This window comes from Podarcis pityusensis (genome assembly GCF_964106645.2).
Source record: "Podarcis pityusensis genome assembly, chromosome: 1".
Lineage (NCBI taxonomy): Eukaryota > Metazoa > Chordata > Lepidosauria > Squamata > Lacertidae > Podarcis > Podarcis pityusensis.
The window spans coordinates 53,696,690-53,709,446 of record NC_138028.1 but is presented as its reverse complement, the minus strand read 5'-3'; the positions used below and the strand labels follow the sequence as shown (position 1 = coordinate 53,709,446).

Here is a 12,757-nt window from a genome sequence, read left to right as displayed (position 1 = left end):
GTTCTTTTTTTGTATCTTTATTTTAGATCTTGCTTTATATGAAAATTGTTCCATTTGGTTCTGTATTTTTAATGTCTTATTTATTGTTTATAACTACTTTTGCTATGTTGTAGATATGTATTTTTTCATGTTGTAAGCCATCTGGCGCATGGTTTAAACTGTGGAAAGGCAGCATACAAATAAAATTATGTATGTGTGTATGTCAGTTGGAAAAACTTTGGGTAAAGAGCTATGTTTTAAATTGTTGGTGAAAGCTTCCAGGAGTTGCTGTGCACCTGATCTCCATAAGGAGATCATTCCACAAGTTAGGGACCACTGGGGAAAGCCCTTATCTGTACATAGACATCTTCAGGCTATGATAAAGTTAACCAGGTGTGTTCAGCAGATCACAGTGCCTGGACTGGGCTGTGGTGTTAAAATCACCTAAAATGAGTAGACAGTCTTTTTTTGAGATCATGGGTAGAAAGGAAGTTGGTGCTGAATGGTGCCAGCAGCAAAGGTGGACTTGGGGCCACATTTCTAACATCTCTTTTTCTCTCCCTCTCCACTCAGCAGGCTGCTGAAGGAGAGACAGATTGTAGCCATAGGACCACATAGGGCCCACTCTTGACTTCAAATATTACTGATTGGTAGATCAGTTTGGTGAATATTGGATTTGGGGAAAAATATCTGAATAATATAATTGTCAAATTATGCTGATTAGATGCTGCAAAATCTTCAGCTGTAACTATTCAAATGTCTTACAATATTCACACCACAGCTGATGTTGTCTATTACGTACAGTGTTTCCAGGGCTTTTTAAAAGAGTTGACAGAATTTCCTCATCTCAGACCTCTGCATTAAGCAAGTTCTGATGTTTTTGCGTAAGCGGCACAGTGATTTTGCAACTTTGTGCTTATTTAAATTGCTCGTTCTCCTTTTGCCCAAGCCATAGTGATCCTTTTTGATTTCCAATGGAACTTGCATATGAGAAAATGTTTATAGGCTTAAATCCTACATTCTCTTAGTTGAAAGTTGGATCCATGGAGATCAAGAGCACACATTTGCACAGATGTAATTAAGATCAGAGATGCTTTCCACCCACAGTCACATAGGGATTGTTTTTCCGTTATGTAATTTTACACAGTTGGGGACTGATGTGAATAATGCAATTACATGGGTGGGGCAGATTGTGTGGGTCTTTCTATCTACTTTCTCTTTTCCCGTAATTCATGGATTCTATAAATGTTGCTGTTTTCACTGAAATGACCTCCTTTACTTGTGTAAGTAAAGAATAGTTGTATAAATTCACAGTCCAGTTCATATTTACTCAGTGTAAGACCCAGTGGGGCTTAATCTCAAGTAAGTGCACTTGGGGTTATAGCCTTAAAGATCTGTCAAATAGTTCCTTTAAAATACTGTTCCACCATGTTCATTTTGGTATTATTAAAGAGGGTATGGGGAATATTTTGCAGTTTTGTGTTGTGATGAAAAAGCTGTATAGTTGTTGAACACTCTGGTCAGAATAGAGATAGGATAGAATAGACAGGATAGACATATTAAACATGTTTGATTATATGAATAGTTAGCAATAAGGTGACCGATAAAAAGGCACAGGGTGCAATGCCTCTCTGCAATTAAACTCTTCTGAATTTCATGGCATGTTATGGCTGCCTATGCTTCTTCATAGATGTGTAGCATAAGCAAACTTGGCACTTAAGGCCCCACCTATGTTTAGTCATCCTGAGATCCTTGACTAATTCAAAACTAACATTTTTAAGCATGCAACTGGCCTTTCAAAAAGCACCTCTGACTATAAACTAATTTACCATAAAAGATTCAGCAAAACAAGTAACAGAATATAAGAATCTAAAAACAAGCAGTGTATCCCAGTAGACTGTATTATATAAACAGATAACTCCCCTCACATTAAAAACCTTTTGGTTAACATAAACTGTTAACGGTAGTCTGACATGAGAACTTACCCACACTGTATCATTTGGTTGTTATTTTGCATGCATTGCCTAAACACTATCTTCCGATTTAGGGTGGGATATTTTATTTTTTATCTTTATGATCTTGTTAATACTCAAAAGAAATCTGCTAAACCATCCAGCAGCTTCAATGGGGTCCCACCCCCCATCTCTTGGCAGCTATCAGAATCCAACCAACATCATCCAAACATCCAATTGAAATGGGTTTAGAATGATCTGTTTCATGCAGGAGTATCTTGAACTGCTTAACAATTGCCTTCCCTGCTCATTTGTGAGGAAAGGGAACCTTATACATATTTGTAATTCTGCAAAACAAGAGGATCTGTGAAGACCGTTGGATGGATAGATGGATAGATGTGTGTGTTTGCGCACCAGTTATACTACTTTATCAGCAACTTTCTGAAAATAGATGTTCTATTTCTGCCCTAAGGTACAAAGGTGGATTCATGCTAAATGGCATTATTCCATGTCCATTGAACCCTGCTGCCTACTATGAAGTAGAATCCTTTCCCTACTTCTATTATTATTTGCAAGGGTCCATTTAGGTGTGCCGTCTGCTTTCAATGAAAATGTGATCATAGCCTAGACTACATGAGATATCCTCCAGGGTAAGAAGAGCCTCCTAGATCAGGCCAGTGGCCCTCATCCAGCATCCTTACAGTGCCCAGTCAGATGCCTATGGGAATGTGCTAGCAGGACCTGAACGCAACAGCACTCTCACTTCCTTCACTTTCTAGCTCTGGACCCCTGCCCACTGGCTGGGCCAGGGAAGTGATTAATATCTCAGCAGCTTTTGATACCATCAACCATGGTATCCTTCTGGGGCGGCTGTCCGAGGTAGGGGTACATGGCACCACTTTGCAGTAGTTCTAGTCTGGGGATTTTGCTTTCGCCCTGTGGAGCCTTCAATGTGGGGTTGCTCAGGGTTCAATTTTATTCCATATACAGTGGTACCTCAGTTTACGAACTTAATCAATTCCGGAAGTCCGTCCTTAAACCGAAACCGTTCTTAAACCGAGGCGCACTTTCCCTAATGAGGCCTCCCGTCGCTGGTGCCCTTCCGCCATTCGGCTTGCGTTCTTAGACCGAGGTAAAGTTCACAAACCAGGACACTACTTCCAGTTTTGCGGAGTTCGTAAACTGAATACAGTGGTACCTCGGGTTAAGAACTTATTCGTTCTGGAGGTCCGTTCTTTTCTTTTTAAAAAACTTTTTTTTTATTCAAAATTAAAACAAAACATATTACCCAGAAACACATCATCCTTATTTTTTCCTCCCTCCCCCCCCACAAAACCCACCCACCCCCACCCCCGGCTTCCCTCAGTTCCAGTCTTTTATTTCTCCAAGAAGGCTGTTTTCTGCATGTTACACAGTTGTATAGATCCTCAAACTATTTAGCTGATTATTATAAATAAAAAGTCTGTTCTTAACCTGAAACTGTTCTTAACCTGAGGTACCACTCTAGCTAATGGGGCCGCACCGCCGCTGCGCAATTTCTGTTCTTATCCTGAAGCAAAGTTCTTAACCCGAGGTACTATTTCTGGGTTAGCAGAGTCTGTAACCTGAAGCGTCTGTAACCCAGGGTACCACTGTAGTTCGTAAACAGGACCGTTCTTAAACCGAGGAACCACTGTACTGTTCAACATCAACATGAAATTGCTGTGTGGGGATATCTGGAGTTCGGAGTACATTGTCAGCAATATGCTGATGACACACAGCTCTGCTTCTCCTTCACATCTGCAGATGTGGCAGTGGGTGTGCTGGACCTTTGTCTTTCCTCAGTAACGGACTGGATGAGAGCCAACAAGCTGAAGTTCAATCCAGATAAGGCTGAGGCACTGTTAGTGGGTGGTTCTCTAGACCAGATGGATGGGAGGTTGCCTGCTCTTGATGGGGTTGCACTGCCTTTGAAGGAGCAAGTATGCAGCTTGGAGGTACTTCTGGAGCCATTGCTGCCAGTTGAGGTTCAGATGGCCTTGGTGGCACAGAGTGCTTTCCATCAGCTTTGGCTGGTGGCCCAGCTTTGCCCCTACCTGGACAGGAATAGCTTAACTTCTGTCGTCTATGCTCTGGTAACCTTTGGTTACATTATAGTAGGCATCCCCAACCTACGGCCCTCCAGATGTTTTGGCCTACAACTCCCATGATCCCTAGCTAACAGGATCAGTGGTCAGGGATTATGGGAATTGTAGTCCAAAACATCTGGAGGGCCGAAGGTTAGGGTTGCCTGCATTATAGCAACATGTTACACATGGAATTGCCTCTGAAGATGATTCAGAAACTTCAGCTGCTGCAGAATTCGGCAGCCAAAATTCTTGCTCACTCAGGGCATGATGATTTATACATATAAGGCTAATCCTGGCCTGATTGCATTGGCTGCCAGTTAGTTTCCAGGCCCAATTCAGTGTGCTGGTTTTGACCCATAAATCCCTAAATGGCTTAGGGTCACAATACCTCAAAGACCACCTCCCCCCATATGGACCAACCAGGACCCTGTTATCATCATCTGACACCCTTCTTCATGTGCCCCCTCCACAAGATGTCTTGTGGAGGATGGCAACACAAGAATCAGCCTTTTTTGCAGTGGCTCCCCATTTCTGGAATGCTCTCTCCAAGGAGGCTGGCCTGGCAAAATCATTACATATATTTGGGGGCTAGGCTAAAACATTACTCCTTAACCAGGCTTTTGGCTGATTAACATTCTGTGTCCTTTTAAATGTGTTTGGGGGGTTGTTTTTGTTTTGTTAAGTATTTTGTGTTCTCATTTTGTATTTTTATGTTGTGAACCACCCTGTGATCTTCAGAAGAAAGTCAATATACAAATTTAATTAATAATAATAAGTGGTGATTTTCCCCTTCATAAATAACCCTCAGAAAATGATGGAGTCAAACTTCTACTTTCCTGTACAGCAGCACTAGCAAACTCAATGTGCGTATCAGGGAAAGCAATTCACTGGCATTTTAGCAATGTGGATCTAACTTATCTTTTATAGCTAGATAACTATATTAACGATTAACCTACTATACTAAGTGTGAGATTTTACTCTTAACAGACCTACGCCCTTACTAAGTATAAAATTTTAATCTTACATTCAGTAGTGCTGAAAGTCTGAGAAATCAGAGAGATATGACGAACTAATTGGGGTGACCCTATCTCCCAACAAATATTGTCAAAATGTAAATGTTCAGACGCTATACAGTTGTTGGCACACACTTTAGATTATAACACAGAGTATGTTTTTAACTACTTAATCCTCATACCAAATTGCCCAACATTATGTAATATGCGTAATTACTGAAGCTAAGCATCGGATCTTGTCAGTACGCGGGTTCCATGAGGAAAGAAAAGTAGGATATAAATATAAGAAAACAAATAAAAACAGCATTATGTTTCAGTGCCCTATATCCTAAGCTTCTGAAAGTTGCCTGTAGCCATTTGGCAATTTATAGTGTTCAGAAATTCCTCAGTGCTGTAGCCTGTTACCAGCAAATGCCTGAATATTCAGCTGTCTAAACATTAAGGATGTTTAATAATGCAGCTATTCTGAACTGTCTTCTAGGTCGACTCGCCAATGAACCTGAAACATCCTCACGATTTAGTAATACTAATGAGACAAGAAACAACTGTTAACTACCTCAAAGAGTTGGAGGTGAGGCTGTTAATGAAATGGTCTTGGAAACCTGCTTTGTAGGTACTGAAAAGTATGAAATGCTAATTTCCTGATAAAAGAAGTGCATTTGGAGAGTGATAAATACTGATGCTGGAAGCTTTAGCATCAATAGTTTTTTCTTCATATTTATTATTTCAGTCTCTATGCATAAAACCTGCAACTTAAATAAAAAAGTGTTGAAGCTTTTTGGCTTTCCTTTACTATTGGAACTGTAAAGCGTGGTCAGGTTCCAGTGAACCATGGAATTCGTTCTCTGAGTCCAAAGGGCTCCAAGCTTTTTCCCCTTGAAGAACAGCCTCTCTCACCTCATGAAAATTTCTTTGAAACTGAGTGGCATTTCAGAAACCATATCTGACATGGTTTTCATTTTGATATTCCAGACACCAAACATCTGAACCAAAGCACAGGCTCATGAAAGCTCATGCTTTACTACAGTAACCCCAGCTTCTAAACATCTCCCATCTAAAAAGAGGGACCAGTCTGAAGCTTGAGCAGTGCCAGAAAAAACACGCTAGTTCTCTGTGTGTTTGTCTTTCTTAAAGAGCATCCCATGTCTGAAGCCAGCTAGCAAGTTTATAATGTAGCTAGGATTGGGGGTTCTGCTGGTTAAAGAAACCAAAGCCATACAGAGAATTCCCAGCCCCTTCAGCAGACATAAAGAAATTTCTTTGCATCCTAGTCAGAGACGTCAATAAGTCACTATGTACAGCTAAGAGCACTCTTGGCCCTGTTTTGTGCAGATGATCCTACGTACATACATATCACTGTATTTTGGACCTTAATCACTGAAAGAATGAGTAGCAACCTTGGTCCTTTATGAAGACTTGTTCACATGGTAGTGATTAATTGTGGCTCTCAATGTTTGAAGTGTCCAATCTTTACACTGGGATGGGGGGAAATTAAAGTCTTAAGTGTTGTATCCTGAAAAGCATGAGCAACAGAGCTGACCTACCTTCCTACTTTCACTGCAACCCCTTGCAACCTTCCCCAAGAAGCCTTTTGAAATGCCTTGGTATGCGGTTCTGTTTCAAACAATGTTTTGTTTTTTGTATCTCTTCTAGAAGCAATTGGTTGCTCAGAAGATCCATATAGAGGAGAATGAAGACAGAGACACAGGACTGGAACAAAGACATAATAAGGAAGATCCGGATTGCATTAAAGCAAAGGTGCCTTTGGGGGACTTGGATCTCTATGATGGCACTTACATCACCTTGGAGAGCAAAGATATCAGGTAGTGAGATGATTAATTGTATGAAATTTTTGCAACAGCTGTAATTTCAGATTGTCGGATTATGATTGTGCCATTGGGAATCAGGTTGAAATAATAAGTGACTGTTAAGGTAATGAGTAGCTCTCCTGAATATTCCCAAAAAGATATTTATAGTCATCTCAACAATATTTGCTTATGTGTCTTTTCTAGGCATTTCTAAACTTTGTTGCATTCATTCTTGGTGAAGTAGGCTTTCTCCACAGCATCATTTCAAATGTACAGGCAACACTCAACTTAGGCAGGGGTAATGTTGTGGGATAGCACATAAAGCCAAAATTGCATATAGTCAAAACCCATTGGGTTCCATGGTTTGTCAAAGTATTTTCCTGGATGTCTACCCCCTTAATTTTTTAATTTTTTTTAATGCCAAGGGCATAAAGCTTTATGTGCACAAGTTAAATGTGTATAAGTTGTGAGTTACCTCGATTTCAGAACTTGATTCCAAACCTTCTTTATTCAGCGTCAGTATGGCAGAATCCAAAAGAGTTCCTTAATTTTGAATATTGTTCATTTAAATTTTTGAGCAAGGATATGCACTTCAGAAAGTACCCACTATAGGATCCTAACTGAATTGTTTTGTGCTTGCTTTGGGGGGGAAAGAGATTAGTACTAGTTTATAGTCTTAAACTGAAGACTCAGCAGATACAATTTTAATGCAAGTTGATCTGATGTAGATAGAAAAATATATAGTGTTAGTTGACTTAAAACAGATAATGTTAATCAGCATTCCTACATGACTTAGTTCCCATTCCTAGTATTTTGTGATATTTTCGACTGCAAACAAATATGCTAATGTTTGTGTTGCTATTTGGTTTTAGCCCTGAGGACTACGTAGACACAAAGTCTCCTTTACCTCCAGACTTAGAAGAGCCAGAATGCACAAAAATTCTAGATCTTCCATATAGCATTCATGCGTTCCAGCACTTACGGGTAAGTAATTAATGATGTAGTCTTTCGTTACTTTACCTCTAATCTGCCTTTCTTCCTGAGATGTCCAAGTAGATTCAGATAGGCAGGACTGCTTTGTCTTACAATCACTTTAAAGTATGTTATCTGTTAATTGAAGTAAATCTGAATAACTTTCTTCTTAAAGCAGCCTAGTAATATTTGTAGCCACATTACTGAACATTTTGGCTAGACTTGGAAATCATTGCAAAGCTTCTAGTGATGATGCTTGCAATTCCCTCTCCAGCTTTCTGGCCTACAATGACTACTGTCTCATATTTCCTCCCCCACATGCATCCTAACTTCAGTTTCTATCACTTAATAGCTTTTTCTTCCCCGCGCCTCATTTTGTTAGAAATGTTCAGATTTTTTTTTCTAAAAGAAAAATATTGGAAAATTTTGCTGGTGCAGAATTTGGATTTTTCTAAATAGGTAGCAAATAACACAGTAGGCTTGGTTATCTTATGCATTGTAACAAACATTGTTATTCTGCTACAGCACTTAAAGCAGCTGAAGTTCTTCAAAATTCCCCACTAACTGCAGCCTAAATTGTATGTGGGTGTTTTAGGATAAAAATAGCTGAAGGTATTGATGGAACAATACTTAAACATGATTTTATATGGAATACTAGAACAATACATTTTCTAAATAACAGATGCAGCAATTTTGTGCGCTTATCTGGAAGTAAGTCCTATTAAATGTTGTGGGGCTTACATCTGAGTAGACTGCTATAGGATTCAGTAAACTAGATATTACCTTTTCAGAAATGATGCTTTATGCGTTGAAATTTTGGGGCAGTATTTGCTAAATTGGGGAGTTGTGGGTAAATTTGACATGAGGAATTACTGGCTACCTTCTACCACCTTATCATAGGTGATTCCTGCTGATTCCTGGGTATTTCTGTAAAGAATGCTGAAATAGGTGGAGCTGTGTATCAAAGCGTTACTTATTTTCTTAAGCAGAAGTTCATATTCAGTATTCACACAGATTAGCTAACTGTTAAGAAATTCTGAATGCACACTCCTACTATGAAAATGTGAAGACATTACTGGACCACAGAAGTTTTTGTAAAATGAAAAAAAGCAGACAACAAAAGACCGAAGTCTGTCCACCTTGATAGTAGAGAATCCCATTTTATTTATCAGTCACTGACTTTTTTCTTTTTCTATCCTCTCTGTCCCCCACCCAGGGTATTCAAGAAAGAGTTAATCTTTCTGCACCCTTGTTACCTAAAGAAGATCCTATATTGACTTACTTATCAAGACGGTTAGGAAGAAGCATAGACGAGATAGGCCACCGCATTTATGAAGGTCTCATGAAGGTAACCACCTTGTGTGTGTCCCCAAAATGAGTGTATGGAAGCTTTGATTCAACATGAATATGCTTTATATTTAGCAGGCACTTAAATCTTCACATGCCTTCTGTCTGCTAGTTAAGGAAAAACATCCCAATGGATGCTTACTTACCCTAAGCGCTCATCTGATTTTTATGCGGCTTTTCTCCCTGTGAACCAAGACAATCTGTAAAGTCTGCAAACTTCTACCAGTGGCCATTTAAATGAGGACCACTATAGTGCCGTGAATCTTAATTTGCATAATTTTTAATTTGGGATTTTATGTGTTCTGTTACATTTTATGTGTGATATGTGTTTAGTCATTTAGTCATGTCCGACTCTTCGTGACCCCATGGACCAGAGCTGTTGCCTTTGTCCATGGAGTTTTCTTGGCAGGGATACTGGAGTGGCTTGCCGGTTCCTGCTCCAATGTGTGATATACTCTTTGTATAAATTGCAGTGAGTAGTGGCTGATGCAGATACATTTCTATCTATCTGTAGCAGATATATAGCCAACTCATTTTTGTTTGAATCAGTGGGCAGGAATCAGTTAACAAGTTCCATTAGTGGAAGTTTGTACAATGACTTCCACTAACACAGCAGGACTTCCTCTCCCCCCCCCCGCCCCTGAAATTGGCCTGGGGGGGGGAATCCCTAAGCAGTGCACAAGGGGCAGTTGTTGTGTCTCACAAGCTTCTACTGACAGAACAATTGCCACAGCACCATGTTAAATTCCTTCTAGAGTTTTTATTTCATTAGCCCTCCCAAGTTTTCATATACTGTGAAGACTAGAAGAAAATGGATTGCATGCAGGTCCCAGTTTCTGGATACAATGCATCCCCAGAAAATCGTTCATTAGGCATTCACATAATGAGCTGGCAATTTCCTCTTTTTCCTGTGGGAACATTTCTAATGCAGTCTCTCTCCCCACTTCATCCATGGTTTCTTCCTGAAATGGCTGCAGCCAACCAGCAAAAGGAAAAACTGATTTGTCCAATCTCTTTCCATCCCTCCCCCCTCCCCACATGGCTTCTGCTCGAAAAAGACTGCTACTGACCTGCGGAGCACAAACAAGTAAGGAAGTGGACAGACTCTGGCTGTTCATAGCTGAATCAGCCATTCATGTAGCAAGGTTTAGGCGTAACTCTTTATATTCACATAACTGAATTTGGGGATAACAGGCATTCTGATAGTGCGTGTATGTTCAGAATCCTGTTTCAGCCACCAACAGCTAAAAAGTTTAGTAACTTAAAAAAAAAAAAGTAAACATTTCTTGTGTCTCCTGTTCTTCGCAGAATTCTTCTTCTTGGGTATTATATAATATGGCTTCCTTCTACTGGCGAATAAAGAATGAGCCATACCAAGTAGTGGAGTGTGCCATGCGGGCTCTCCATTTTTCTACAAGGTGAGGCAAATGGATTTTTATTAGCAGCATAATACAGTCTGTTGTATGATTTGAAAATTAAGCTAATCGAGGGTGGCAGTTGCTTCCCCCTTAGGATTGACAGGCCAATGCAGTTAAATGATGGAGTTGTAGATGCATATAGATATCTAGAGATTCTGCCATCTCTTGTTTGACTTACACCAGGCTCTTTGGATGGGTGCTCTTGCTTTGTACTGTTGGCTTATCTGAACCATATCACAGTGAATGCTAAATAGTGTGCATGTGTATGTTGTCCTGCTTATACAAAGATGTGTGGGAATAACTTAGGCTAGCTTTGGCATGTTCCCTGCTCCGTAACCAAAGTTTCTTAGTCATAACGCACTTCAGAATATTATTCTTTATCAGCAAATGATGTTGAAATTATTACTACTATTTATAACTTACCGAACTACAATAGTTAATTCTGGTTTTAGAACCAAATAAGGAAGAAGACTATTTATACATAATTGTGCGTCATCTGATGGAAGTACTGGCTGAATTGCTCTTCATTATAAAAAAAAAACAGCAGCCTTCTCCAAAACCATTGTGCTCAGTCAACCCATGTGCTTTTAGACTACTGACATTCCTAGCAATAGATAAAAGTATAAGACAGCAGGATAGATGTACACGCTTTTGGATATAAAAAGACACTTCATATTAAACCAGTCGCTTAGGAAGCTCTGGGCTATTGTTATGTCTGAATTGCATTTTTGCATAGATTCTGGGTAGTAGCTTCTCAATAGTTCTCACTTTCCTGCATGCAAGTAACCAGAGATCGAACCTGAGGCCAGAGGCTTGCCAGTTGCTTAGAAATGCCTTAGGATATCATCTTAATGACCGCTTTGTTTTTTCCCTCTCTTTCAGGCACAATAAAGATGTTGCACTGATAAACCTGGCAAATGTGCTACACAGGGCGCACTTCTCTGCTGATGCAGCCATTGTGGTCCATGCAGCTCTGGATTACAGTGACGTCTTCACCAGCTATTATACTTTAGGAAACATATATGCAGTAAATAATATCTTATTTTTCAGTTATCTAGAAAGATTATACCACATTGATTAGCTCTCTTACAAATTGAACAGTGAGACTTATGCATCTTCAGGACAAGAATGTTTTGAATTTGGCTATCTTTGAAGATCTTTAAACCGACAGATAACATTTATTTGCATTTTTGCTGCTGTTGTTGTTTTGGAGGGCCTCACTAAAGCAGCCATGATGTATTAAACATGATTCTATTTCCAGAGCAGTCACATGCTGAAACTCGTAATCAATATGAAATTCAGAAGCTACATTAAATGTTCATATTACATTTGAATGCTGCTAACATGTCTTTTTTCCCCTCAATCCCTTTTTTCAGATGCTTGGGGAATACAACCACTCAGTACTATGTTATGATCATGCTTTACAGGCAAAACCAGGGTTTGAACAAGCAATTAAAAGGAAGCATGCTGTCCTATGTCAGCAAAAGCTTGAGCAGAAACTGGAGGCTCAGCACAGGTAGTAAATTTATCCTCAAAATTCATACACAGGCTTGTTCAGATTTACTTTCTTGTTTACTACTTCCTTAAAATAAAATATAAAACTGCATAATTTTAAATCTAAGGAAAATTAAAGCACACACTGCAGCATTGAAAATCAGCTGCATGGTAGCATGCTGTAACTTAACTGTATCGTTTAATAAAACCTAAGAAACAAGTGTACAGGAAAACCAACCTTGAAAGTAAGTACTGACATAAGTGTGTAAGCAAAAGCTATTTTAAGAACTTAAATGTCCTTTTCTTTGGTGTTAAATTTTTCAAGATCACTTCAGCGAACATTAAATGAACTGAAGGAATATCAAAAGCAACATGACCATTACTTAAGGCAGCAAGAGATCTTAGAAAAGCACAAGCTGATTCAGGAAGAACAGATCCTGAGGAACATTATCCATGAAACACAGATGGCGAAAGAGGCACAACTAGGTATCTGTTGTGTAACAAGATGTTCATTGGGAAATGTAAAAGCCGAAATGAAATTTGTATGTTTGTCCAAGGAATTCAGGTTTCAGGTAAAACCAGGGCTTTTGAATAAACCAACTCACTGACTAGAACACTTGCTGACGGCATATTAAAAATGCCAAAAAGTTGCATTTTAGTGTGTTC

At 39.4% G+C, this 12,757-nt stretch overlaps 1 protein-coding gene across 5 annotated transcripts in view; it reads left to right on the top strand.

The window, feature by feature from the left end:
• Positions 1 to 12,757, top strand: part of TTC17 (tetratricopeptide repeat domain 17) — a 56,825-nt gene that overhangs the window by 4,008 nt on the left and 40,060 nt on the right. For 4 of the 5 annotated variants that reach the window (XM_081001472.1, XM_081001470.1, XM_081001474.1 and 1 more), the window contains exons 2-9: positions 5,534 to 5,623; positions 6,706 to 6,875; positions 7,733 to 7,844; positions 9,049 to 9,180; positions 10,488 to 10,597; positions 11,480 to 11,624; positions 11,974 to 12,113; positions 12,417 to 12,577. In XM_081001472.1, the coding sequence (XP_080857598.1) occupies positions 5,534 to 5,623; positions 6,706 to 6,875; positions 7,733 to 7,844; positions 9,049 to 9,180; positions 10,488 to 10,597; positions 11,480 to 11,624; positions 11,974 to 12,113; positions 12,417 to 12,577 (1,060 nt within the window). The remainder of the gene's footprint in view (positions 1 to 5,533; positions 5,624 to 6,705; positions 6,876 to 7,732; positions 7,845 to 9,048; positions 9,181 to 10,487; positions 10,598 to 11,479; positions 11,625 to 11,973; positions 12,114 to 12,416; positions 12,578 to 12,757) is intronic. The other variant, XM_081001471.1, reaches the window with a different exon arrangement.